At 35.5% G+C, this 27,829-nt stretch overlaps 2 protein-coding genes across 2 annotated transcripts in view; one reads left to right on the top strand and one right to left on the bottom strand.

Annotated features, from left to right (window-relative positions):
• MSH6 (mutS homolog 6) overlaps positions 1-3,454 on the top strand; it is a 34,955-nt gene extending 31,501 nt beyond the window's left edge. The window contains exons 8-10 of the mRNA XM_015818974.1: positions 156-310; positions 2,736-2,935; positions 3,316-3,454. Of these exons, the coding sequence (XP_015674460.1) occupies positions 156-310; positions 2,736-2,935; positions 3,316-3,391 (431 nt within the window). The 3' untranslated portion in view covers positions 3,392-3,454. The remainder of the gene's footprint in view (positions 1-155; positions 311-2,735; positions 2,936-3,315) is intronic.
• Positions 3,455-3,975: 521 nt separating this feature from the next.
• FBXO11 (F-box protein 11) overlaps positions 3,976-27,829 on the bottom strand; it is a 39,545-nt gene continuing 15,691 nt past the window's right edge. Inside the window, exons 5-22 of the mRNA XM_015818975.1 lie at positions 27,017-27,100; positions 26,798-26,930; positions 16,648-16,754; positions 16,444-16,555; positions 15,753-15,859; positions 15,520-15,657; positions 13,062-13,279; positions 12,473-12,558; positions 12,295-12,389; positions 11,253-11,375; positions 11,090-11,175; positions 9,254-9,330; positions 9,021-9,164; positions 8,192-8,302; positions 6,235-6,342; positions 5,011-5,119; positions 4,821-4,919; positions 3,976-4,735 (exon numbers count right to left, since the gene is read on the bottom strand). Of these exons, the coding sequence (XP_015674461.1) occupies positions 4,606-4,735; positions 4,821-4,919; positions 5,011-5,119; positions 6,235-6,342; positions 8,192-8,302; positions 9,021-9,164; positions 9,254-9,330; positions 11,090-11,175; positions 11,253-11,375; positions 12,295-12,389; positions 12,473-12,558; positions 13,062-13,279; positions 15,520-15,657; positions 15,753-15,859; positions 16,444-16,555; positions 16,648-16,754; positions 26,798-26,930; positions 27,017-27,100 (2,067 nt within the window). The 3' untranslated portion in view covers positions 3,976-4,605. The remainder of the gene's footprint in view (positions 4,736-4,820; positions 4,920-5,010; positions 5,120-6,234; positions 6,343-8,191; positions 8,303-9,020; positions 9,165-9,253; positions 9,331-11,089; positions 11,176-11,252; positions 11,376-12,294; positions 12,390-12,472; positions 12,559-13,061; positions 13,280-15,519; positions 15,658-15,752; positions 15,860-16,443; positions 16,556-16,647; positions 16,755-26,797; positions 26,931-27,016; positions 27,101-27,829) is intronic.

Below are 27,829 nucleotides of genomic sequence, written 5' to 3'. Positions count from 1 at the left end.
CATGGGTTATAAAATCGAGTTCAGTCATGTGATGACTTGACTTACGACTGCAATGACTTATGATCAAAATTCTAGGCTCAATTGTAGTTATAAGTCAAGACCTGTAGTTATCTGTTGCAATAGGTTTGCTAAAATTTTGTCTCTCAATTTTCCAGGGAGAGGAACAGCGACTTTTGATGGAACTGCTATTGCTAGTGCGGTTGTCAAAGAACTTTCAGAGAATATTAAGTGTCGTACAATGTTTTCAACGCATTATCATTCTTTAGTAGAAGATTATTCTCACAGTCTCTCTGTACAATTGGGACACATGGTATGTAATATTCTGTGCTTGTAATGGTAGTTTCAGCATTTTTATTAAACATATGAAATGTTTAAGAATGTTCTTTGTTGAAACAGATTACTACTAAATGAAAACCATCCTTGTTTCCAAGAATAGATTAAGAACTAAAATTAGAAAATATGTAAAATTGTTTTCCCTTCATTTCCTAAATAGTGGTAAATTTCTGATCTTTATCGTTAGTTAATTTGCACCAGTGGTATTTAAACATTTGTGAATCCTTTTGAATTTTTAATATTTGTGCAGAAATAAGACCTAAAATACAAACTGTTCTCCACACAAGTCCTAAAACTAAATAGAGAACCCAGTTAAACAAATGAGTTAAAAACATATTTATTCATTTATTTATTGAGGGAAGTGATCCAAAGCAACATGTTTCTGTATGGCAAAAGTATGTAAACCTGTAGGATTATCAGTTCATTTGAAGGAGAAATTAAGAGCCAGGTGTTTTGGTCAGTTTGAGGTGAGTATTGCAGGTGCTGTGTTATTTAAAGAACAGAAATCTGGGTGAATCAAAATCAGATCTTCACAACACAGCTAGGTGGAAGTGTATCATGATTCAAACAAAGGACATTCCTAAGTACCTCCAAAAAAAACAGCGGTTGATGCTCACCAGGCTGGAAAAGTTTACCAAACTATTTTTAAAGAGTTTGGACTCCACCAGTCCACTCTTAAGCAGATCATGTATAAATAGAGGCAGTTCAACATCACTGTTATCCACCCAAGAGAGGCCAACCAAGAACACACCAAGAATAAGGCATGTGTCATTCAGGAGGCCTCAAGCCCAGGTAACCTATGGAACTAAAAACGTTCTCTTGCTTCAGCAAATATCCGTATTCATGACATTATGATCACAAGAACACTGGACAATGCTGTGCATTGCAAGAAGGCCACTACTCCAAATAGAGCATTGTTGCCCATTTACTGTTTGTGAAAGATTCCATGGATAAACCACTATTGGAAAAATGGGCTGTGAATGGGTGAAACCAAAATGTGGCTTGAATAAAAAGTGGTTTGTTGAAAGGCAAAACGGAGAACCTTATCCCATCTATAGAACAATATCACAGTCTGGGCCTGCTTTGCTGCCTATGGCCCAGGATGGTTTGTCATCATTTATAAAATTGTTAATTTTTGAATTGTACCAGCAAATTCTGCAGGAAAAAAAACAAGGTTTCTGAACTCAAGAGAATATGTCATGCAGTAAGGCAGTGACCTAAACGACAAGTTGTAGAAAGAAGCAGAAGTTTTGGGATGGCCAAGTTAGCATCTTCACTTTAATCCTATAGAAAAGCTGTGGAAGGACCTAAAACAGAAGACTCCCACTAATCTCCCTCAGTTGAAGCTATTCTATAAGGAGGATTGTGCTAAAATTCCTCCAAGCTGATGTGCAAGACTAATCAGAATTGTTTCATTATATTTGTTGCTGCCCAAAGCAGGGACACGTTACTGAAAGCAAAAGTTCACATATTTTTGTACGCAAATATGTAAATATGGAGATTTTCAGTCATCTAGATCATTGCTGGCTGTGGAATTCTGGGAGTTGAAGTCCACATGCCTTAAAATTGTCAAGGTTGAGAAACACTGATCTAGATCATGGTTGTGCCAAAGGTGCTTTTTCAAAAGGTAACTGGACTTTGTTTCTTCAGTTCTGAAGACGCTTCTTGTATGAGAACTGAAACACCTTAAAGGAACAACAAAGTCCAGTTGCCTTTTGAAAAAGCACCTTTTGAGACACAAATATGTAGTTTTGGATCATTTTCCTCAATAAATAAATGAACAATGTTTTGACATTTAATTAAACAAGATCCAATCTAGTTTTAGGACATGTGTACAGAACAGATCATGTTTTAGACATTTACGCAGAAATATTGAAAATTCAAAATTCACAAACTTTTAAGCACCACTGTGAAATATGTACTGATTTAAAAGGATGCAAAATACATTGTTTGAAACATATTAAGTGACAAGATATATTCCAATGTTGAAATGATCCCAGATCTAGCTTGAAAAACTTCTAGGGACAAAATGACTTTTCAGAGTGATTGGTTTCTTTTTCTCCTTTTCTTTCATTCTTGAAATATGTATGGTTTGTCTTTATGGGTTGTACTAATCATTTATATTTATCAGGAGAAATGAAATGTCTATGTTGAGGTTCATTAGAGAATTAAATGTTTCTATGTAGGGCAGTATTTTCAAACCTTGGCAATTGCTGGATGTGTGGATTTCAATTCCTAGAACTCCCCAGCCATTGTGATTGTCAGCCATTCCTTCTAGTTCTTGCACATTTGGAATTTTTATTTTTTTTTTAAATATTGGGTTGCCTATCTTGAGCAACTACATTGCTATAATAGAAGTGTTTAAAAAAAAGCCTAAATTGCTAATGTCTTATTCTTTCCAGGCTTGTATGGTAGAAAATGAGTGTGAAGATCCTAGTCAAGAAACCATCACATTCCTTTATAAATTTGTTAATGGGGCTTGCCCTAAAAGTTACGGATTTAATGCTGCAAGACTTGCTGACATTCCAGAAGAAGTGATTCAGAAAGGTCACAAAAAGGCAAAAGAGTTTGAAAAAGCTATTCTTTCAATGAAAGTATTTAGGTAAGTTCATCACTTTTCAATTCAACTAAACTTTTTTATAGAATAGTAGTCACAAATATTCCTTAAAGTACCTGTGCAATTCAAGGGAAGGTTTAAAACAAATGATGGGGGAGAGGTGTTGACAGGGAATGTGAGGGGAGGTAACCCTAGTTTAATCTCCAATCATTGGCTAGAATTACAGAGTTGTAATTCATAAGTAGAGGACCCATTTCTCAACTAGTTTTAATATTGTCAAAGCTGTGTTAAGGCTTCAATGGGATGAGTGGAAAAATGCATACACCATCTGGATCAGTAAATCCAAAGCTACACGTTTTCTGCTTATTAAAATGGATTGAGGATTGAGTAGTTGTGCTGGAATAATTGCATGTTTGATTTTGCAGGAATCTTTGTTGGATAGCTGAAGGAGCATTAGCAGCCAGAGATTATCTTGACAAACAAACTCTGCTTCATGTTTGAGACCCTATATAGTTTTTCCAGCAGTTTTCAAAGGCAGTATGTAGACAACGCGATGATCTAATAAACTTTATTTTTTAAAAATGACCATTTTCCATTGTCTTTCCTAGGAAATTAAACCCTTTTAATTCTTAGCTACCCTCTACATAATGATTATTGAATACTCCACAATATATTAAGTCTAGATGTTATGGTACATGCATACACTTTCAGGCTGTTGATTACCCACTGTCACCAATACACATAAATGGAAAAAAGCTATGAAACTGTATAGGGCGTCTATATACTTTTTCTCATCTTCATTGGAGCAGGAAATTACAATTGTCAGCAGTTCATAAGAGTAATGTCTAGACTGTTCAATAAAACTGTGAACAGAGTAAAATACAGGATTGTTTTAGGGAGATTCTTACAGTGTACTTTAAAACACAGTAAAACCTCCTCTTGCAAACTGTCACCTGTGTATTTTGTTTTATAGTGCATTATCTCCCAAGAAGTCTCATTAAAACATTGTTTTGTGAGGCGATGTAAATCATGAGGATTGGAAAAAAGGGAAGGGGAGATTCTAACTGCAAAGGATACCAGAAAAATTGCTGGATATAATTTAAGATTAGTGTTCTCTTTCATAGAAAGAACATACATACTGGGACATGAGTACAGTTACAGCAAGTCTAGGTGTGCTAACAAAACAGGACACATTCAAGTACAATAAAGATTTGCTTGAAATTAAAAACTACATGAGATTAAAGCATTAAAATCATCTCAATCTGAATAAATGTTAAAAAACCAAAATAAATGCGGAAGTGCTAGCTCACATTTTTACCATATTACAAAAAGCAATTGGTACCCATGTCCATAAAGGCAGCAACAAAGACTGCTGCTCGTCTATAGAATAGGACTACTGCAAATGGGACTGCGTTTCAATGCTACTTGTAGAAACACCAGCCTTTTGGAAGTTGCCATCTGTACAAATACGCGGCTTACTTTCTTCACACCTGTCCCTTAGTCTTTACACAGTAATGCTGAAACGCCCAGTTCTGTTATCCTGAGTCAACATATTGCCACTTTCTTTTTGGTAGGTTGAGCTCCATAGTGTCACCATTTATTATCCATTTTAAAGTCTCTGCAGAATGGGCAAGTATAACTTCCTCAAAAAAAAACAAAAAACAAAATAACAGTTACAATAGAATGGCAGGACTTTTTTTCCCCTCAAAAGTAACTCAATTGTGCTGCAGTGTATTAGATTCTATAGGAGGAGCAGAGTCATATAGTGTATCTGTATCATGTGTCGGTTCTCCAGCTAGTGTACAGGGATTGGACAGTGTTCCAGCACCACAGTCGCAAAAAAACCTGAAAGAGAGAAATCTTTTAAATATTTATTGAAAAAGTTCAACTTATATTTAATAGGCTTTCAGTCAAAGATTATGCAACATACCTATCGTGTCTAATAAATTCAACATCATGTCCTTGATGGCACTTCTTAATACAATTTACACATATAGCATTGCGATCTGTGGTATTACATGTATGACATCTACGACAAAATAAAGGAAAGAAATAATTAGGCTTTCCAAGTAAAATCCAAATCTACAGGACAGAAGGATATATCATATTTAGTTGCTTACCTGTAGAAATCATGCATCGGATAGCTGGTGTAACTTGATATTTTATATAGACACTGGCCTCTACTAACAGCTTTTTCAATGGCATCTTGATTGTTCATTATTTTATTATCTGTATTAAATGGCAGATTTCACAGTATTAGTTTACCATATTAATGTCTGATACACTAAAATCAATCTGAATTGGAAAACTTCAAGTATTCTATTTCTTAAAATATTCCTTCAGATTTAATTATAATTTCAAAGGAATTTAGTAATGCAAATCCTAATGCATTCATTATTTCTTAAATACAGCTATCCAAGAGCACCTCATTCTTTGTCAACAGTTTCCCCATCTGCCTTTGGCTTGAATAGTCTATCTTTATTTTTCTGAGGTCCTGAGAGTATTAAATATTAAATATGTGGTCCCCAATATTTGGGACTGGTCAAAACTAAAAAACTGGAGCCTAGACCCTTCACAACATAACTGCCTTCAGAGAAGTAATATTATGAAATTCTGAATTATCAGAATGCAATCAACTCCTGCGTACCTTCCTTTCTTTTCTTTTCCTTTTTTGAGACATGACTACAAATCAAAGAGCTGGAGCTGCCTATCCTTATTTTGCAAGAAAGTCTAGGGAAGCCAGACACATTCTTGAACATAAAAATAATACTAAAAGCTTTTGAGCAGAACTACCACCAAAGTTTTTAAGTGAAAAAGAGGCCAGAAAACCTGACAAGTGCCAGGGAAGCAAGAACAAGAAGACAGATATTATGCCTAAATAAGCAATGCAACCAAGTAGAGATTATCAACAAAATAACAAGGACAAGAGGTTAAGAATATAAGAAATCAAGAGAACCATTTATGCAAAGAAGGAAAAAGCCTACTCCAGAGAAATGTTCATGCAAATATATAGAAAAAGATTCTTAAAACTGATGATACATGTGAAAGTTCACAATCTAGCAATCAGGACATGAACTAGCTCTGAATAGAAGATTTTTCTTTACATCAAATTACCACAGTACTCATTACAAAAGTAAGTTCTACTGTGAGATACCTTTCCTTCAGTGGATGGCTGACTGGATTGTGCTTGTTAACAGTGAAAAAAGTTGATACATGTTCTAAATGTTAAGATGATTCCTTATTTTTAAACAGCCATGCTTATGAAAATAGATAATTGTTTACTGTGCAAAAGTAAAAATGTTCTAACAGTTTTGGTATGCTACAAATAAGCATAATTTACGTACCTTTCATTGTCACATTGACCCCAGAGGCTAGAAATAAACCTCCAAAACGATTATTGAAAATCTGATTGCCTTCTAAAGTTGCAGTTGCATGATTTGTTATTTCAATACCTTAGTTAAAAAGAAAAAATATTTTAATAAACACAGAACTTGTATTTTACCAGTTAAGTAATTTCCAAATGGCTTAAAAATAATGCCAACTAGGAAAAAGCACTCATTAGATGCACTCATGCTAAAACTGACTACAACTTTCAGAATTCAAGTATCAACATTTTGTATTAAACATTGGAGCACTGCTTTAGGAAACAGGTGGTTAGGTTCAATCCTATGAATACAAATGGGATGGGGCAGGGCAAGAAATGAGGTTTGGGATTATATAAAGGGCTTTTCAAATTTTCAAATGAAATTTTCCTAAAAACAGCAGCAACCCAAAGCATGGAATTACTGTACATTAATTTTTATTCAACATAAAACACTGTTATACATAAAGAACTTTTTAAAGTTAATTATGTCAGTAGCATTGCAGTTTTTACTTGGGAATTATACATGTTTACTATGTGCAGCCTGCCATTATCTTTGAGATGCTCTAGTATAACAGCCTGGTATGTTTATGTGCAAGTTTGTTCTTAAAGAGTAACATGACATCTTATGCCAAGACATTCAACAAAAGCAAAATGCTGCTTTAACTTTGGTAAATCTCAGTAATTATTGATTAAATACTGCATCCAGTTTTGGTCACCACGGTGTAAAACAGATGTTGAGACTCTAGAAAGAGTACAGAGAAGAGCAACAGAAGTTTAACGAAGAGAAGGACGAGGGGGGACATGATAGCAGTGTGTCAATATCTCAGGGGCTGCCACAAAGAAGAGGGAGTCAAGCTATTCTCCAAAGCACCTGAGGGCAGGACAAGAAGCAACGAATGGAAATTAATCAAGGAGAGAAGCAGCCTAGAATTAAGGAGAAATTTCCTAATAGTTGGAACAATCAGTGGAACAACCTGCCTCCAGAAGCTGTGAATGCTCCAACACTGGAAGTTTTTAAGAAGAGACTGGACAGCCATTTGTCTGAAATGGTATAGGGTTTCCTGCCTGAGCAGGGGGTTGGACTAGATGAACTCCAATGTCCCTTCCAACATTATTTTATTTTTATTATTATTATTATTATTATTATTATTATTATTATTATTATTATTATTATTATTATTATTATTATTATTATTATTATTATTATTATTATTATTATATTAATCATCGCACAGTCAGCCAGATGTTCAGACTGGATTTGGCATTTTTTCTACCTATCGAGTCCTTACCAAGGACCTGGGATAGGCAGATGTGGATGTTTGATGGTATTACAGATATCGTCGCAGGATGGAAGCAGTTCCTAGTAAGGCCGCCTTTTGCAATTGACTAATAGCGAATTTGTCTGTTGTTGTTATTATTATCATTATCATTATTATCATCATCATCATCGGCTAGTCTTTGAACATTCCCCAAAGGACATGTTTACACAGGGTAGTATAACTGGTAGTATGACGGGGGACTGAGCAGACAACTACATTTCATGAAAAATTACAGATCTTTTGATTTCAACATAAAGCAATTCAGCTCCTATTCACAATGGCAATGTTGGTTTGGGATGATGCCAGAAGAAACTACTTTTTTTCTAAACAAATTAACATAGCTACCACTAACATTTGGGAGAAAGTAACTGCAAATATCATGAAGAATGCTAAGCTGTTTGAAATATGTTGCTTTGGCTATGACACCTTCTAAAAAAAAGAAAAAACCACAACTGAACTTTTATATAATAGCAAAATTATTGTTTTTGAAATGTATTAAAATGTCAATGTGTGTCTCCCAGGATATATATTCAGTACTAGCAAGGCCCTGCCACCATTACTAAGCTGCTTAAATCTGCCACTCTTCTGTGCTAAAATCAATACAAATCAAACACAAACCTGCCGCAAATCCATCAAATATTCTATTTTTCCGTAACACAGGATGACTATTTGTGCTGATAAGAACTCCAGCTTGTGCATTCCTGAAGATATCATTTTCTTCAAGAAGGCCTAATACCAAAACAAGAACATTAATTTCAGTCAGACATTTACTCCTATAATATGCTAATATTAGTACAAATTTCCTTTTAATATTAATAAGCATTTTATGTTAAAAGCTAGCATAGCTGAATTCCTATGACCATTTAATAAAAAAAAAACTTAAATCAGAGACCTACATGAGCTAATGTTGCATATTGTTTTCTTCAATCAATTCCACAATCGTGCCCCCCCCCCCCCAAAAAAGGCTAAAATTACACCAGTGGAATTTTGAATAATGTACGCCAAACTATTTTGGATGGCTCACGAGAGCTAGTTCCATTTTTACAGTTAGTGGGAACGATTTTCTTAGCCAACCAAAACAATCAAATTAGGAGCTGTTTTTAAGTTGGTAGTTGCTTGGCCAAACCAGTAGAACCACAATATTTGAACTTATTTCTCTGGTGTAAATAAGAAATTTATTGTCATTCAAGGATAAAAAAGAACATATATTATCCATCTGTTATAAAGAATAGTTTAAAGGCAAATGGTAAGTTAACATCAATTCCATCTCCCAGAAATGCTATGGAAAGCAGTAATCAGCCAATCTGGGGCTAGCATTTTCAGTTCCATTCAAGTGAAGATTCTGAACACATTCTAGATATGGAATTCAATTTTTATTTTTATCAGAACCAGACTATTAGAAAATATAATACAAATAAAGATATGGTAAAAATAAGAAGATACTAACCTCTGCCTCCATTAAATATGCAGATTCCCCCATCTCTGCCATCGTGGATTTTGTTTCTTCTTAATGTAGGATTACTATCGGTCTTAATCCATACTCCAGCCATTGCATTGTCAAAAATTTCATTGTCTTCTATAAAACCAAGCCCTTTATAAGGTAAAAGCAAAATTTAAGACCTTGGCAATGTGGAAAAAGTTTGCATTTTTTAAAATTAAGCAAAGTAAAGTTGAACTTACCCGAATTATAAACAAGAATTCCACCATTCTGGCCTCCCCAAATCTTGTTGCGCCTAATTTTGGGGTTACTTCCAGTTCTGTGCATAAGCAAACATGTTACTCAAAATGTACTTATAATTTATTATTGATAAAATAAAATTCACTTGTAAGTGGAAGGGCACTGTTAGCAATGTTAACATTTTATTTACGTATGTCTGGTGAGTTTGGACCAAAACTAGGACGCTAATATCTCTTCTCACATCATCCTGGCACATATACAAATAATTTATTTGCATTTATCTCAATGCCAAATCTTGCATACTCTGAGATTGGCCTCTGAAGGAAATGTATTCAGATGGACATGGAATTTATTTATTTAGGGCAAACAGCATATGCATACATACTACTCACTTCATAGCATTATTTAGCATATTTAAACCTTATTTGTGCATATTGCTTGCTTTTTCTTGCACTTTCTCTATGTAGGGCTTTTTTTTTAATCTTTAAACAATTTTATGTCACAGAGAACAGGGTAATGCACTCTTTTCAGCCCAAGAGTTACTTCATTCCCCTTCCTCCAATGGTCCTATTCCAGATCACTGCCAAGAGCTATGGGGAAGTAGCTATCTTGGGGGAAGGAGTGTTGCAGAGGGGGGGGAATCTCCTCCCCTCAATAGGGTCTATGACAATATTGAAGAAATGGTGGAATAGAAATATTAAAGAAAAGATGCAAAAGGAGGGACAAAATGAAATGTGAAAGACAAAAATTAAAATACATTTTTAATTATTTTAAATAATTGAATTGTTAAATTGTCCTGCGGTGAGTGGTCCCGCAGGAAATTGGCCGTGGCGAGTTATCTCATTCCACTTCCAATAATCTTGCTGCAGCTCTTTTTAACTGCATGTTATCAAACAGCCATTGAACAAACTGACTCGGCTTGGGCAAGACATTGGGACAAGAGCACAGGCATGGGGCTAGGTTGAAGTTAGGGAATTGACTGGCAGCAGGTTTCTCCTCTATGTGGTTGGTAGTGGATATCATGGCACCACATATTAACTCAATTGCTTCTCATGCAAATATTATTAGTCAAGCTAATCTCACTTAGTAAAGTAAGCGAAGGGGATGCTTCCAGATAAAAGAATCTTATTTTGAAGTAAAGACTGAAAAGAAAATGGAAGCATTAAAGAACATAACCACATCCTCTCTGGATGAGCTTTGAATACTTATCATCTGACTACAAGCAGAATTCCTAAACAGAGTGATAAATTTCACTATTTTAAAAGGACTCAGATATGACTAGATTTAATTTGTTTTCTCTGTGACCCTCATGTTTTGTTATGTGTTTGCTTCCAAAAATATGGTTTTTCCCTCAATGGTAACAAAATTATAATTATATAATTATAATTATAGCATTCCCCCCCAATTTAAGGATTTATCACTTTCAATGTAGTTCCTCACTGTATCAAACTTATTTCTGAGAGATGCTAATTTGGAGAAAGGAACATTCTCAAGGAAGCCAAAGTGTGCTGATAAGATAAGCATGTTTCATGATAGACTATTCATATAGATACAAATCAGTTCATTCAAAGTCAACCACTTAAGTCCCAATTAAGCTTATGCTGAGTATAATTCTAGCCAATGAATGACAACTGTCCTTCCCCATTTGTAGTTGGATTATCATTTGAAAAATCACTCTTATTAAAGAGAAGAAAACAGCAAGATATACAAACAAACCCTGACAGACACAATCCCATGTGTGGATCATTTTAAAGGAAAAGGAAGAGAAGTCGCTGAATGAAAACAACAGATCTATATACTAAGCCTCTTTTAAGGAAGTACATAAAAGTATATTTTACCTGATTTGAACTCCTGAGTACATATGGTTATAGATATCATTGTCTTCTAATACTCCATGCCCATTGTCATAGAAATAAACACCAACCTAAAGCATAAACATAAAAAATAGTAAAACATTTGAAACTAGTGTTTCTGTAACTTACATAATAGTAAGCAACATACCTGTTTACCACTATGTATTCTATTTCTTCTTAAAACTGGAGTGCTTCCTGTTGTAACCCAGACTCCAGCCAAGGTATTACTGTAAACTTCATTTTCTTCAATCACACCTTGACCTTTTTCATGCTGAAACAAAACAAAAGTATGCAAATCAAGTTGAACCTGCAATCAATTTGGTCAATTCCTAGGGTTTTTTTCTGTTCAGGGTTACAAGCAAATGGGGAGAGGGATATCTACAAAGTGAGAAATGTGTTTTGTTCAAATCTGAAGCAAACATTTGGGGACCAAGAACTTTGGTTTCAGATAGGCCATGGTCTAACTCTAACCAAACCAAAATCGAGCATTTTGGGTTCCAGCATTTGGCTAAAACAAAAATCCAGGGCAGGTAAAGTGAGATTGATGCACCTCATCTCTCATTCCACCACTCCTTCGTGTGGCCTGCGTGCCAGGCTGCCTACTGATCCTCATAGCCCTCTTTTCCCTTAACTTCCTCCTTAGATGCCCCACTGATCCAACTTACCTGATTTTGTCAGAGCCTTCCTCTCCCTCACCTCACCTTAATGCTGCTGCTTCTTTATTTATTTTCCCCACACTACACCACCACTGCTTAAGTTAAACACATATTTTGGTCTGGCCACAATCACACAAAACTGCATGCTCTCATAACATGAAATATTATAATATCTGAGAATAGCACTCATTCTGCTTTCTCAATTGCCCAGAGTCAGTGGAACTTGAGTGCATAAAAATCAGATGGATGGATGGAGTGGGGGGGGAGGAGTTTCTTTTATAAATACTACTGTTAAATCAAACTACAGCTCACACTTTGTCAGCAGTCCAAGATGTATATAAGGATTGGAGCAAAGGAGGAGCACATGTTGACAGCAAACTCACCCCTCCTTTTCATGTACATTAGAACTCTTATAGGAATTCATGTTCATGATGTGTTTTTTTTTCTTTTCTTCTCCCAATTATCTACACAATTAATATTGAAAATAAAGCTAAATAATGAATCTTCCAATGTTTACTACAAAACTATGCTTACCACATATATACCACCATGTTGGCCATCGTGAATCTTATTGTGCCGAACAATAGGACAGCTGTTAGTTCGAATTTGTATTCCTGCTAATGCATTCCCTGTTGGAATAGGAAAAATGTAAGAAAAGGTGGCATATAGGTCACAAAGTATATTAAATGCAACTGAGCAAATATTTGTTTACCATAAATGTCATTTCCTTCAATAAGACCTCTTCCATCACCAAATATGTAGACTCCACCTTGATTTCCATTAAAAATTGCATTGCCCCTAAAGGTTTAAAACCAGAAAATAACTTTGTCAGGTATGAATTTTTTTAAACTAGGTCATCAAATTAATTCCAAATGCTTCAACCTGATCTCTCCTTCCTCTGCCCCTCCCCAAGAGTTTTTTGCAGTCTGCTGCTTAGGGGGAAGAGGGAGCGGCAAGGGACAGAGAAAGCAAGAGAACAGGGTATCATTGAGGAAAAAAACATTTTTAGCCCTGGACCCACCAATAGTTTCCTTTAGTTCCTCAACAATTCACATAATACAATATAGTCTTCAACACAATAAAAGATTACCTGTCTCTCAATTTACTTTTTAAATGTTATAATTGCAGGTATAATATGCTCTTAATCTGGAGAGCTTAGAATAAATACAAGGTTTCATATCCAGATAACTTCTGGGTCCTGCTTCAAATGCTAATTTAGAAGCTAGATTATTTTCAAATTACTAAAATAACCTACAGAAAATATTTTGCAATCCATCTAGGGTAAATAATAAAGATAGTACCTTATGGTTGGATCACTATTTGAAGTAATCCATACACCAGCAAAATTGTTTGCATAGATTTTATTTTCTATAAATTGTCCTCTTCCTTTTTCATGAACATAGATTCCTCCAGTTTGCCCATGGTGGATTTCACAACGAACTACAGTAGGATTTGCATATGCTTTCACTTCAAAACCAGCTATTCTATTTCTATGTATGTTGCAACTTTCAAAATAACCCTAAACACGAGACCGGGGGAGAGAAGAGGAAGGGGAGAGTGAATGTTGGGAGGCAAGGAGAAACAATAGGAAGAAATTATTTTCTGACCACCTACTTAACAGTTGTAATGAAACATGTCACTATACAAGAATATGTAATACTATTTATTTACAGTGCATTTTAGTCCCTGCAGTTTTCTTGCCAACATTTTGGGAAGTGGTTTGTTCTTGTCTTCTTCCTAGGTCCCAGTGAGAGGGATTGGCCCAGCTGGGTTTATGCCTAAGGCAAGCCTAGAATTCAGTTTCCCATTTTCTAGCTTGGTGCTTTAACCACTACACGGAGCTGGCTATTATTTATTTCTACGACATGAAAATAATGTTATTAAGAAAAACGTTATTGTATTCTTTCACATCATCTGTTGGACCCTTAACAGCAGTAGAATATATGAAGCCCATTTTTTCAACCCTAGATTATTTTCACAAGACGGATTTACATAGCAAAAATTATATATGATAGAGAGCTGTATAATCCTGGCCTACAAACTACATGCAGCTTTCAATCCGGTTTTTGCAACACTTAGAGCCTCTTTCCCAATTGTGCTGACTGAATTCCACAATACATTGCAGATTTTTTGATATGTTATTTTAATTTTTAAGTATTAAAGTTAATGTAGATGTATTATTAAGTTTAACTTTTGAAACAAAGGCCAACATTTTCTGCCTCTTCCAGAGAAGTCCTCATGTCATCACCATTCCTTGTGATCTCAGTCTAAAGGATAAGAAAAGCTCAATAGTGCACCAAAAAAGAAAAGAAAAGAAAAGTTTCTATTGTTAGTCTATGCATCCGAGTTTGTTTCAAAATACCTTTGGAGGATGCTAACAGTTTTGAACATGAAATTTTTAAAATGCAGGAAATCCATTCAAACAGAGAAGAACATATTTTGAAACAAATTTTTAAATATTAAATCATAACATCCAAACTTCCTCCAGATCTGTAATGAAGTATGGTTTTAATAAACTGACTTTTATCAGATTTTATTTTAGAGGAAAGTGTCAATGTAGCCTCTTGATTATTAATTTGGAATAAAAGGATTTTACATTGACTTTGGATTAAAATTAGATAAAATCACAGAATGACCTGTCAAGCCTGCTGTTCTTTTTCTGAAGGCAAACATTCTGTCTAGCAATAATATTTTAAAAGAAGTAGCATCAAAGCTTTGCAGTGACATACGGTTAGTAAATAAATATTGTTTCTGGCACTCAGGGAATATAATAAAGATAATTTATGCCAGAAATATGGAAGCTCAAGTCAGGTTCTTGGCAATAATGTCCAATGTTTGAAATGAAAGAACCAACATAGAAGCACATTTAAAACTAACTACCCATACTGGCAACCAAGAAACAGTTCCAAAAAGTGCTAAACTAACACAAATATTGTAAAAATGGCAACTTGTAACACATAACGTCTTGTGTTGTTGCAGCACCAAGAAGCAGAAATTCAAATACACCCCTATCAAAATACTAAATATTTCTGAATTGGAACTGTAGACAATTCCAATTCAGTACATGTTAAATATGATAGTTTCCCAGTTAGGTCAAGATGTAATTGTAAAAATAGCAAAACTCAGATACTGTGATATGGGATTTATGCAAACATCATCCCAACTGCGACTACATATCCAAATATAAAACGAAGAGAGAAAAAACTCATTCATTTCAAGCTTTCACTGTTTGCAGTTCCCACTTTATGTCTTGCTGGAATATAAAACAACAGTGCCTTTGTAACCAAGATTGGAAGGGGGGGAAAAGTAAAGAGAATTTGCAGTTATATTTTTAAGTTGAGACAATAGAAAAAAGCTGCCACATTAATATACAAGTATTACAGAGACAATTCTGAGCAATGATTGAAGGATTGAAAATAGCATTAGAAGAGTTTAAGTTTTTAAGTGGCAATTGATTGTGTCTCTTAAATACACAGAGAATAGGAGTTATGGAACATAAGGACATCTTGAAGGCAATTATTTCTCAAGGTTCTTGACTTCAATTTCCCTGTTAAACATACTATATACTTGTTCTATAGATGCAAGAGAATTCATTACTTTGGTAAGGAGACTAATGAACTAACAAAAACATCCTGAATGTTCACAAAAGCTTCACTTCCCAAGAGACATACATTCACATAAAAATCTGTCTGCAAAACACATCTATCTATATTTGCTTGTGTACTTATGCACATAGAGAAATATATATATATACATTACCATGCCATGGTCAAATGTGAAAACACCAACATCTCGCCCGTGATGAATGTGATTTCGTCTTATAATAGGGTTTCCGTGGTTTTTAACCCAAATCCCAGCTAATGCATTATTAGAAATCTCATTATCCTCATATATCCCCTAAAAGGTTGGAAAAGAATGGCTTTAGAATGAGTTAAAATACTTAAAAAAACAATAGAAGAGATAGCAAAAAAGAAAAATGCAAGAAGTGTTACCTGTGCATGATCTGTGATGTAGAGTCCAACATTTTCACAGTCACTTATGTTACAATGCTTGATAGTGGGACAAGCCCCTTGCCCACTAACACAAACTGCAGAACCAACTGAAAATGAAGTTTGTACATATAAAAAATGAAGTAAGTGTCTGACTTTCATAATATATGTGAAACAAATGCCACCAGTTGTTTTTGCAACTAGAATAACTTGAATAGTTATTGCAATTTATGTAATCTTGGCCTTTCAAAATACAATACTAAGCTAAGTAAATTACTTCTTACAGAAGACAAAGAGCAGTGTAGCAATCTATAGTACTAAATTAAGAATATACAAAATACTCTGCTCTAGAGCTCTGTGGAGTAAGAATACAACAAACCACCTCCTGTTCTGGAAGTCTACCAGACCACTCCCAGAACAGCTGGACTGGGATGAGCTGTAAGAAGCATAACATTTTCAACTACTCCTCAGAATGGAACTTTTGCATATCCCTACCATAAATTATCTGTTAAGGACACCTGGGAACAAGTGAACAAACATTTAAAAAGTAAAGCTCATTAGGTTGAAAGTTCATATTAACACATGAAATTCCATCACCTAGGAAAGCAGGTTCTATTACACACATACACACAATTTAGATATTATCTACAAATAATGTTTGCTATTTAATTATTTCTACAAAGAAATTACTTACCTGTACAAGTACTTCGAATAATACAATGATCTATTATTGGACTGCAGTTGACTGTAATCTCTAAGCAATGGTGCGCATTGTGGTGTTGTGCAGATTTGTCATCAGGGTTAAACTGAAATAACATACAATAAATCCCTTTACTAGCTATTCATTTCTTTCAGTGGAGTAGGTTCAAGACAAGTATTTGCCCATGTTTCTTCTTACCCTGATTGTCATATAACCAACATAAGCATCCTCTGATCCCTCCATGAAGACAAAGGTTGAATCTCTTGTGTTTTCAATAATAACTTTATCTGCTACTTTCCCAGGAGCTTTACAAAAATATAAAATTTGTAAATAAATTACTAGATGAAAATTACAAACCACAGTTTCTAGTTCCTTTAAAAAGTAATAACACAGGATCTGCCCTCATTTTTTTTTTCAAAATCAAACTTTATATTGAACAGTTCAGATGACAGTTTGGATTGTTTTAAGTATATTGAGACATTCAGTCCAGTAACTTTATTTTACAAAAATTCAAAAATTGTTTTTTCTCATATTTAAATCAGACATTAATTTTAGTTTTAATAGAAGAAACTATACCCTCAATCAAAGCTCAAATTACAAACAATGACTTTCATACAGTGGGCATGACAAGCAAAGAGAAAATCTTTGTGCTTATTTAAGAAAATACACAGACAAAAGAAAACCAGCAATGCAATGGATTAATACGACAACAAGAGTCATGGTTGTTATTCTAATAACAATCAGTCACCTAACTGAAGAGAGAACAACTATCCATAGAGTTGTCATGAGCCAATATTGACTTCACAACATAATCTCATTCAGGGCAAAGAAACAGAACACAAAACTGATTATAAAGTATTAAAGAGTTCAGGTTGTTATATATTATTGTAAAGTTCTTAAAACCAAAATAAGTTATAATGATACCTATATCTGCACTAAGTTTAAGCAAATGAATATCTATTTGAAAAACCACCAGGAGCACAAAGTTATAATTAATCATTTCAATTTTAATTTCAGCAGTGCTAATGTACAAACTAGCCAGCTGTAAAAATGAAAGAGTTCATTTTCAAGATAAATTCAGCACAGGAAACATGCTGTCATTTTGGAACATTTTTTCCATTAAATCTAAGGAAGGTATCCATTCCATCTGATATTGATAAGGGGATGGATAGGGACAAATCAAAATTCAATATAAATGTGTAAGAAATATTTCTGAACAGTCCAAATATAGATCAAGGAAGGACAATTCATTTTTGTTCTAGAGAATTGCCCTGAAGACATGGATTGTACTTTGGGTGTGCTTCTGGATTCAGTCCCCTCAAACCCCATTATGTGGCTTCATTAAGATGGTGAGGAAGAATACCCTGGATGGAATGAGCTAAGAATAACAGGAGTGTAGGACAAGAGTATACTTTCAGCTGGGTCACCCAAGCTGCCCAGATAAAGCAAACAGGTACCTATATCGATAGTAGTAATGTAGGAAAATGCTAGAAGTGAATGATCACATTAGCAAGGACAGCAAAGGCATCAATTTATACAGCATGGGAGAAACATGTATTTTATCAAGTAAGTCACAGGGCTATGCGAACTAGCAACAAAATAGATGGACTCAATTGCATCACTAGAAGGCCAGATTATGCAGACACTAACTTAATGGCACATAATCAATCAATCAATCTGAATTCTGCCCTGCATTTAAATGCCCTAGTTCCTGCAGTTGTCAAGAATATATTTGCATCGGTAGAACTAGTATGTAAACTGTTTCTATTTCTTAGAATGTCAAATCTGATCACAATAATGTATGCTTTAGTTATACCGCACACGATGAAAAAAATGAACTCTACATGGGCTTACTTTTTAAAAGTGATCAAACTTCAGTTGCTCTAGAACTCTTGACTAGGACTGCAGTTGACTGTATAACTTTCTTGTTAGTAAAAACAGCACTTGTTGCCAGTTTATTTAAAGGGCAGAATTTAAAGTACTGATTATAAAATATAAATTCTACAGAAATGGGAACGATCTATGTGAAAACCTGTCTCAGCCTGGCAAGGGATTAGATATTCAGAGGAAGTTTTTGTATGAAGTACAAACATAAACTAGTACCTTCTCAGGGGCTCCCCCTAAAGACCGGATTGCCTTGCAGGAGAGATCAGGGTAGCTTTCTTTTTATTACTTAATATATTTGAATGTTGCTACTCAAGAAAACTCTTGAAATAGTACACAATAACATACAAATACTAGAATTACTGTAAGTTAAAAACAATGAACATAGAATCAGGCTTTTTGATATGTAAACAGGTTTGCTTATTAAAGCTGCAAAAAGGTTGAGATTTATACAGTTTTAATGCCTTTGGATGTTCTTAATTGCATTTTAATTACATTGTTCTTAATTGCTTTGGGTATCATCTGTTATCAGAAAAACAGGCCATAATGTTAGAAATAAAATATATAATTAAATACAAGATATAAATATAAAAATAAAGGATATTATTAAAAAATAATCCCTCTTGATATTTATTATTCAATATGAATACAACGTTAAGAATATTCTGCCTTATCTTAAAATAAAACTAAAGAAACTTTATTTTAGAGAATTTTATGAAAATAATGCACATGGAGAAGAACAAAATCAGAACGTACAAACAGGAAAACTGCAAAATCCCTATTTTGGTCTTCATGTTACATTTTTAAAAGGAACACTTACATATAATCCACCTACCCTATAATTTATTTTGACAAATTCAATATAAATAAAAGCTAAATTTGTCCCTCTTAAAATACTTTTGCCATTAATTACATATATTTGAATTAAATTCTATATGACTTCATCAGTAAGTATTTCCAGAATAATACATATAAATACTAACATATAAAAGGGGAAAAATGCTGCTAATCAAGACCTTGAGATAACACTTGGACTGTCTTAGAAACAAGATTCAATAAGATGACATTTTTGATGGTAATAAACCACTGCACACTGCCCCTTACACTCCTTGGCTCCTTGGCTTACACTCAGAATAACAGCCATAATAAACTGGGAGATATAGGGATGTGCGTAAAATTCCACACCATGACAGCTGAGGGGAATGGTGAGAGGGAAGAGATCGGGAAACAAGGAAGTATTCGACTCTTGGTTGATGCCAAGACTACTGAGGAACAGGGCATAGACCATGCAGAGAAAGCAATAGTGGCACCACAAATTCTCATTTTTGAATATATCCAGTCCCTGTTTAAACTTCCAAGTTAGTGATCATAACATGAAATACATAGTTAGGTTAAGTATGTGCTATCTCTTTTATCTAAATCTTCCAATAAGCTTCACTGGAAGAATTCAAATCCTATTGTTCTGGGAGGATGAAAACTTATCAAAGTTCTTCACAATATTTATAATGTTTATATGCTTTAATCATGTTCACCTTCAGTCTCCCTTTCCCAAAGCTAAAAACACAAATTACACAGGACATTGAAAAGCAATAAAAAAAAAACATTTTTTCAAAAGACTAGATGACCATGTAAGACTAGATGACCATGTTGTTTGAATATGACATATGTAACTGAATCTATTCAGCAATATTAAGTACACTTGGTTTTCATTCGAGATTCTGAAACAAAGCAAATGCTCTTCAGTCAACCCTCTGAGATACGGGGCGTCAGGAAACAAGAGTCCCTGAGGGTCCTGGAATGTACTTTAACCTCTCTCTAGTTTAACATGCCTAATACAATTAAGGTGTTCCCTACATTCTTCTGACATTACTTTACACTACCTCCCCATCACAATCATTCCTTCCTCCTGCAAGCGAAGATGGTCCCAGCAGCTTATCAAGATCAAGAAAAAAGTATGAAACAGGTATAGTCAAACCTGGAATGTGCCCCCCCCCAAAAAAAACCCATTGTCTGGCAGTAGCAAGCTGAGGACCTAAAGCACAGCAGAAAGATAAAATGAAGGCATTGCTGGGAGACTTGAGACGTCTACTTTGACCCTACTACAAAAGGTTAGGCATTGCATCATGGCCTATGATGTAAGCAGATCACATTTGGGGTTATACCAGTGGAATTTGCTGAAGGATACAATTACCATTTCTAGCTGTTGATTCTGATACTGCTGTGGTTTCTAAGTATGGATTACTAAAAATGAAAATACAGCAATGTATCTGTCAATGCCAAACCTATAATGGAAGGTGCAAGAAAAACCTTGGACTTCTTGTTTGTTTATGGACCAGTCTACTATGGAATTTTCTGAAATAACCTTGACAATCTGGTCATGTAACAATATTTAAAATCAGTCACCAGCAGAGGGATTTGATGCAGGCAAACCAAGAGGGTGAATTGTCTCCTATTCATCTGGAGGACCAGTACCTACCGATAGCAGATGGGAAAACAATTAACTGAATGTATATCTATTATGCCTGTTTTCTTCTAGCAACCTAGACTGAAAAATTTCCAAAGAATAAGTATCTCAGAGTTTTGATTAATAAAATTTTTTTGAAATGGTTAAGTTTACAAATCAAGAATTCTTAGCAAATATTCTACTCTTAAAAGAGAATAATATATATGAGCAAGTTAAAGTGGCAAGATTCTGCATACATTTCTTGTATTTTTGTGATGTAAAGGGGAATAGATCGGTTTTCTATGAAAACAGCACTTTTTGATTTTGGGGGGGAGGGAGGGAGATACTAAAACTAGCTCATAAACTTGCCTAGTAATTGGAGAGTAATTACTTTAACTGTTGTTATGCAGGAGATCTTGAATACAAGTACCTGAAGAATACAGAGTTGCAATAATGGGAGGAAAATGGCTCCTCTGGAGCCATCTACATGTGCCACTATGATTTGGATAATCTGCAAAGAAAGAATGGAAGTTTTATAACTGAGCCATAAACTGATGGATGGTAAATGTTGGATTACATTAGAAATATTTTAGGGCAGAACTGTTGACTACATACAGTAACCATTTAGCTCCATGTTTGAGAAGCAGCAGGCTTAATGTTTAAGCTATGGGAAATATGGGAGAAAGAAAAAGCATAACTTAATTTAGGCTTTTCTAACTAAGGTTTGTGGAGCCCTAGGGTTCCATGGGATCTTGATGGACAAAAACAAACAAAGTTCACTCACATGCAGCCAATTTTCTATCACTACAGCTTTGCCTCAATTGTTCCAGGGTTTTTTTTAAACAGGTTCAGTGGTCTGTTTGAAAACCCAGTTTCAGTGATGGGAGTACAAGTAGTCCATTGAGTTGGAAGTTGGGACAAATGTTAAATAAACTGCCTCAAGTAACAACTAGCTATTGTTGCATTCATTAAACAAATATATGATCTTTAAGTGGAGGTCAGGGAGATACTGGGAGGTCTAGTGCAGGGACAGGCCCATCTGCCTCAGGCCTCCCCCACTCCAAGATATCCCATGCTCGGCTTCTTACCCCCTGGGTACTTCCTATGACAGCATGCTGGCCAGCTGAACAACTGTCTTCCAGCGAGAAACAATGGTGAAGGAAAACACTGGGTGTGCCTGCCTTTCTTAATTCTGCTCCTACCCTTTCTCCTGCCAAGGTGGTCTGTCTTTCTGGGGTAAAAAAAGGACCAGTTCTCTAGCTTTCAGAACTTTCTCCCTATTAGCTCCAAAAGTTTAGCAGGATACAGTACACATGCAGCAAAATAGGAGAGACAATGGATCCACTAGGACTTGCCTTTTAAGTCACACAAACAGCTTTGCAAGGACCAGTGTCAGCTAAACTTTTGGAGCTGAATTTTTTTTTTTAGCAACTCCTCAAGGCAAAAAGCTGCAGAAAGATGTTCTTTGCTTGCTTGCTTCCATCCCTTTACTGTTCAGCCTGGAATTAAGGTAAGGTTTTTAAAAGGGTTAGAAATTAGAGAGCAGAGGCAGAGAGTTTAGTTTTAGCACTTAGCTGTGAGGGATGGGGGTGGGGAGACAGCAAAAGTCCAACCCTTCCAGTTTTTTGTGTTTTCTTCATTGAAGAACTGTGACTTCCTCAAAGAGGGAGGGATTAAACAAGGGAAAGGTTTTGAAAAGTTTATCCTGAAGCTGCCGGTTTTGTATGCAGAGCTAACTGCCCAAAGTCTAGCAAAAGCCAGGAGACATTTGCAGCCTTGCAAAGGCCAGCTGATCAAAGCAGAAAGCTCCAAAAGCGGCTGCCATTTTCTGCAAGGAATTGTCAGGGTGCTGAAAATGGCAGCTGCTTCCAAGAGAAATGGGGAGCAGGCCCAAGCAGTGCAGGGTCTTGTTGGGATGGAAGGAAGAGAGGCGGGGTGGGTGAGTGCTGCAGCTGTTGTAACTTTGAAACAGGGCCGTATGTAGTTTTGGGGTATCTGTCATAACTTTGAACATTCATTAAGTGGTCTGTGGTTTCTTGAGGACTATCAGTACAAGAAGGGTACTTTCATACTGGCATAGCAAAATTAAAATGACCTTGTTTATTAACATACAATAAGGATTCTTATCAAGCCATGCCTTATTGAACAGATACCAAACTGAAGTTTAACAGTTCTGCAGGCACCCAACCCATAAATGTAAATCACAGAAATCATAATGAGTAACAATATATTTACTAGACTGATTAGGAAAAACTGGCCAGAATATGTCCTTATTGTTGCTTGACACAATGACTGAAAAAGCAATCTAGTGAAAAATACATTTCAGCCACAGCAGGAAGATTTGTGATCACATATTTGACCTAAATATCTTGGGAACTTCTGCAAAGTTCAAGCCTAAAAATCTGATAGGAGGAGGAGAGGGACTTGAGTTACACAGGGAGATAGTTCAGCATAGGAATGTACAACTGGCATAGTCACCCAATAAAGAAACAAAATACCTTGATGGTGAAGGATCATAACAATTCATTTTTTTAAAAAATCTCAAGAGCATGGGGAGGTCAAACAGTACAACACTGAACTGGTAGATGTATTCAGCAATTATAAAAGAAGACACAGTGGTACAATAACTACAAAAGTAGTAGCCTATTACACGTACTGAATTGTTTTCCTATATTTTGGCTGTTCTAGAGTGAGACCTCATGAGGTAACCAACTCTGATATTAAAATCATCAAAGGAGAAAGTCTCAATTTCAATCAGTATAATGTATAACAGGATCTCACTTTGAGAGTAATTCCTCTACCTGAACATAACTGGAAAAACATGAATACTACTAATAAGAAGAATCCATAAATGGAAGAACTGGTGTTAGAGGGATTAGAGAATACCACTATAGAGACTTTTCAAAATTAATTCAACCACATATGCGTTAACCCTATGATAGTAGCAGTGCTTAGACATATGGTATGCATGGGGGGGGGGGGTACTGAACTGTTGAAGATCCTATATTGGGCTCTCTGCAGGTATATAACCATAAGTGTAAATCTCAGAGAACATGATGAACACGATGTTTACCAGAGTGGGCAAGAGACGGTCTTTCATTGTACCTAGAGACATAAAAGTAAATTCTTTGGTCCTGTCTGGTAGAATGATAGAAAAAACGATCTAACAAAGAATATGCTCCAGCCACAGTAGGAAGATTTGTGATTGCACATTTGACCAAAAGAGGTGAAATCCGCTATGCATTTGCCAGTTTTATAATTCACAAATGATCACAATGGACAGCTAAGAATAATGATCAAGAAGCAAAGAAATTAAAGGCAATGGTAGGGCTACTTTAACCTAAAACGTCCATCAACCATTAATTGGGAAAGGGATTGGGAAGGTAGGAAGAGTTGTCTGCTTGCAGGGTACCAGCAATGTGAGATTGTAGGGGCATCTTGGGCTCAGATTCCCAAGGTGCATGACTGTTGTCTTGGCTAATGAGCAGTAAGATCCTTTCACTGAGAACCATTGAAGGCAAGTGGCTCCATTCCTTTCCCTTTACTCTGCTACAGAGGTGTGACCACTGTTTACTCTTCTATTGGCACTTTCCCAGTTGGCAGTAGAGAATGAATTGTAATCAAGCTCATATGAACATGTAACTAACAAAAGAGTTTCATGGAAATAGTACCTTTAATCAAATAATGCTCTTCTGGAGGCAGCAAACATTATTTTCTTCTGTGTGCAGTGATCAATTCAGGCAAAATGGAATACAACCCAGAAGATCCATTAATGTCCATGGGAGTTAAATGGATTCAGGGGAGTACTTTAAGATTTTGATTTGGAGGCGGCCAAGCAGATGATTAAATATTTTTGCTGGCTCCTATTGGCTTTAATTACAAGCCTGGAATATACATATAAATACATGTTTATTCAGACATTTTGGACTTAGTCAGTGACTGGCCCAAAGCCACATCTGAGTTTCTGTGGCTGAGAGTAGTCTAGAACCCCAATTTTCCTGCACCTTAGTCACTACATTACATTGGTATTAGATTAGGAAAACAGCACTTGGAAATTATTATTCTTTCTCCCATCGTGTTTTCCTATCCACAAATATTACTCTTTTAGTTATTATAAGCTATTTGGGGAAGAGATATATCCAGTGGTGGGATTCAGCCAGTTTGCACCACTTCGGCAGAGCTGGTAGCTAATTTTTTGTTGCCCAGGCCCAGAATTGACTTCCAGAAGCGGCATCCACACAGAGAACCGGTTGTTCACATATTTGAATCCCACCACCGGATATATCCTTCCCTCTCACTCCTTCAGAAAAGAGGAAAGCAGGTTACATGAATTTTGAATGGCAAATTATGCTATGAAAAAGGTTATATATATATATATATATCTTCCATCTCCAACTAACACAGACCTAACTAAACAACTTGACTGCTGCAGGTTCTGAGATACCAGAAGAGCTGTTTGATTCAGTTGCAAATGAATGAATGAAGATTTTAAGGTATCTGCAGTTTAATTAACCCAATAATTATATCAGTCGATTCAAAAGGCACTTTTAATATTATTAAATAACAACATCTATCCAGGTCCTTGGGAAGGACTTGATAGGTGGACCTAAATTTGAAATCCAGTCTAAACATCTGGCTGACTGTGCAACCAACCACAATATCTTAGTCTCTAGTGCCTCAAAGTTGGCAGGGTTGTCTTTTCCTTATTGGCACGTCATGTTTGTGTCAGAAGCATCTAAGGCACTTCTGGGTTGAAAGGATTAGCTGGTGACATCACTGTTGCCTAGAGGACACCCAGTTAGGAACTTTTTTCATGTCCCCATTAATGCACCCACCAAAGTGGTACCTATCTATTTACTGGTGATAACTTGTTCTCAAACTGTGAGATTGACAGGACCTGGAGTGAATGATGGGTGCTCACCCTGCCATTGCTATTAGTCAACCCAGCATCCTAACCATGTGAACCACTGCGCTCCTCTATTTTTGGCATTTAATACTACATCATAATGTAATTTGTTTTCTGTTTAGTATAATGTATTAGCATGTTCCAAAAGGAAACAGTTGCTTATTTTTTATATATAAGCCACTACATTTATCAAGATCTTGGCTTGCTTAGGATCTTAAATTACGTCTAATTTCTTTATGTGCCTGTCCATTTGGGGGCAGGGGAGAACGAACTGTCAGAAAAAAGACATAAAGTAAGAAGTGGCCAGCCTATTCATGATTTGTTTCAACACAATTCTGTGTTAATGTGAGGGGCAAGGCTAGCATCTTTAAACTAAAATAACATATTTTAAGGACAAAAGAAAAATTTATTGACAATAAAATTGTATCCAATGTAGAAAAACATTGGGGTAAAATACTGCATGGAAGTTTCCATTATAGTACAGAAGACTTTCCACTGCAGAACACAAAAATAAAAACCCCGAACACAATTAGGAAATTTATAATTAACATCCCTTTGCTAAGGAAACTCCAGTTTATTAAGCTGCTTCTGTCAAGGTCAGTAGAAAGGCTTTAGCAACAAAAATATGCAGTATAAAATATAGGAACCAAAAAATAAAGTGAATTAGTTTTATCAAAAGTGCAAAATATATAATCATTTCTACTTTAGCTCAAGAGAGAAAGAACAATAAAATAATCATAAAAAAGAGAAACCAGCTATTGCAAAATAAGTGGGTTTATTTGAAATATTCATTGGATTAAAAAGAAGGGAAACAACTTAAATGCTGGTCTCTTTCTAAGAAAGAAATCTGATGAGGCTGAACTTTATTGTGGAAAAGAAGAAGGGGGGAGCTTGTTCAATGTTTTAATGTTTCCTCAGAAACAAAAAAAACCTAATATGAAATGAAATAAAGAGTGCTGTCTGGAACTTAGTGTAGTAAAAAATAACGTATTAGTTTTGTAGCTTGTTGTCTTGGTATTTCTCACATGACTATAAAGCAAATGGCTCTGTTTATGAAAGTTAAATACAATGGCTAATTAAAGCAAGTGATACTAAGATATTTTCAAATTGAATACCTGCACCAATCATCGTTATAGGAGATTCAATGTATATCCATTCATCTGTGTATATGCCCGAGTGAACAAAGATAAGTCCATCAAAGTGAGCTTCTTGTACACCACCTAATGCATCTTCAATGGTGTCATAATACTAAAAGAAAACAAAGGAACTGTTTAGAGATAAATAGCTATTGAAAAAGTATACTAGTAATCAATTAGGGTAATTTTAAGATGTACCAGCATGTTTTCTCTTCCTTTGTATCTTGCTGGGTTGCTGTAGAAATATTCAGCAAATCCTGGCTTTACATGTGCTCCTTTATACTAAAATTTGAGAAAAAAAATGTTAAGTTATGGTAAACTGTACTTTTTGAGCTACACCAGAGAAACAGAGAAATAATAACACACATGTGTTAAATATTGCATTGCAAAACACCTGGAAGTAATTCACATCATTTCAATACATTATTAATTGTGCTCAGTAGATGGTTCTAAATTTCAGGCTTTTTTAATTCAAGAACAGATATGAAAATAATTTGGTGGGAGTTAGGAAACAGACCTAATTAGAATCTTGTTAAGGTGCTTCCAACTTTAAAAGGCAACACTGATCATAGGACTCCCAGAAGAATGTGCCCTTGGTCTGAAATACAGTGAACTTCATTCTTTAAAACTTACTGGAATTTGCCATAAAGCTGGCTCAATAATGTATGAAGAATGAAAAATAATATTATGCATTTTGCTATTATACAATGCCTAAGCCATGTTACTGCTTGCTTTACATACACTGGCAAATATATTAAAATATATTAAATATATTAAATATATTAAATATATTAAAATACACTGGCACTGTCGGCTAAGGCCGAGCCTGTCTGAGGGACGCGGCGTGGGAGTGGAGGGGGAGGTGGTTAGGGGGTCAAGAGAGGGTGGGACGATTAGTACGGTCAGTGGGAGGGGCAGATACGGCGGGAGCAGAGGACCATATCGGGTTTGGGGAGCACGCACACGCTGCTTACAAGCGTGTGGGCGCTCCGGTCCTCAGGGCTCTACTCG

Source organism: Protobothrops mucrosquamatus, unplaced genomic scaffold (genome assembly GCF_001527695.2).
Source record: "Protobothrops mucrosquamatus isolate PMUCROS unplaced genomic scaffold, P.Mucros_1.0 scaffold835, whole genome shotgun sequence".
In the NCBI taxonomy this organism is placed as follows: domain Eukaryota; kingdom Metazoa; phylum Chordata; class Lepidosauria; order Squamata; family Viperidae; genus Protobothrops; species Protobothrops mucrosquamatus.
This window is presented reverse-complemented; position numbering and strand designations above follow the sequence as displayed.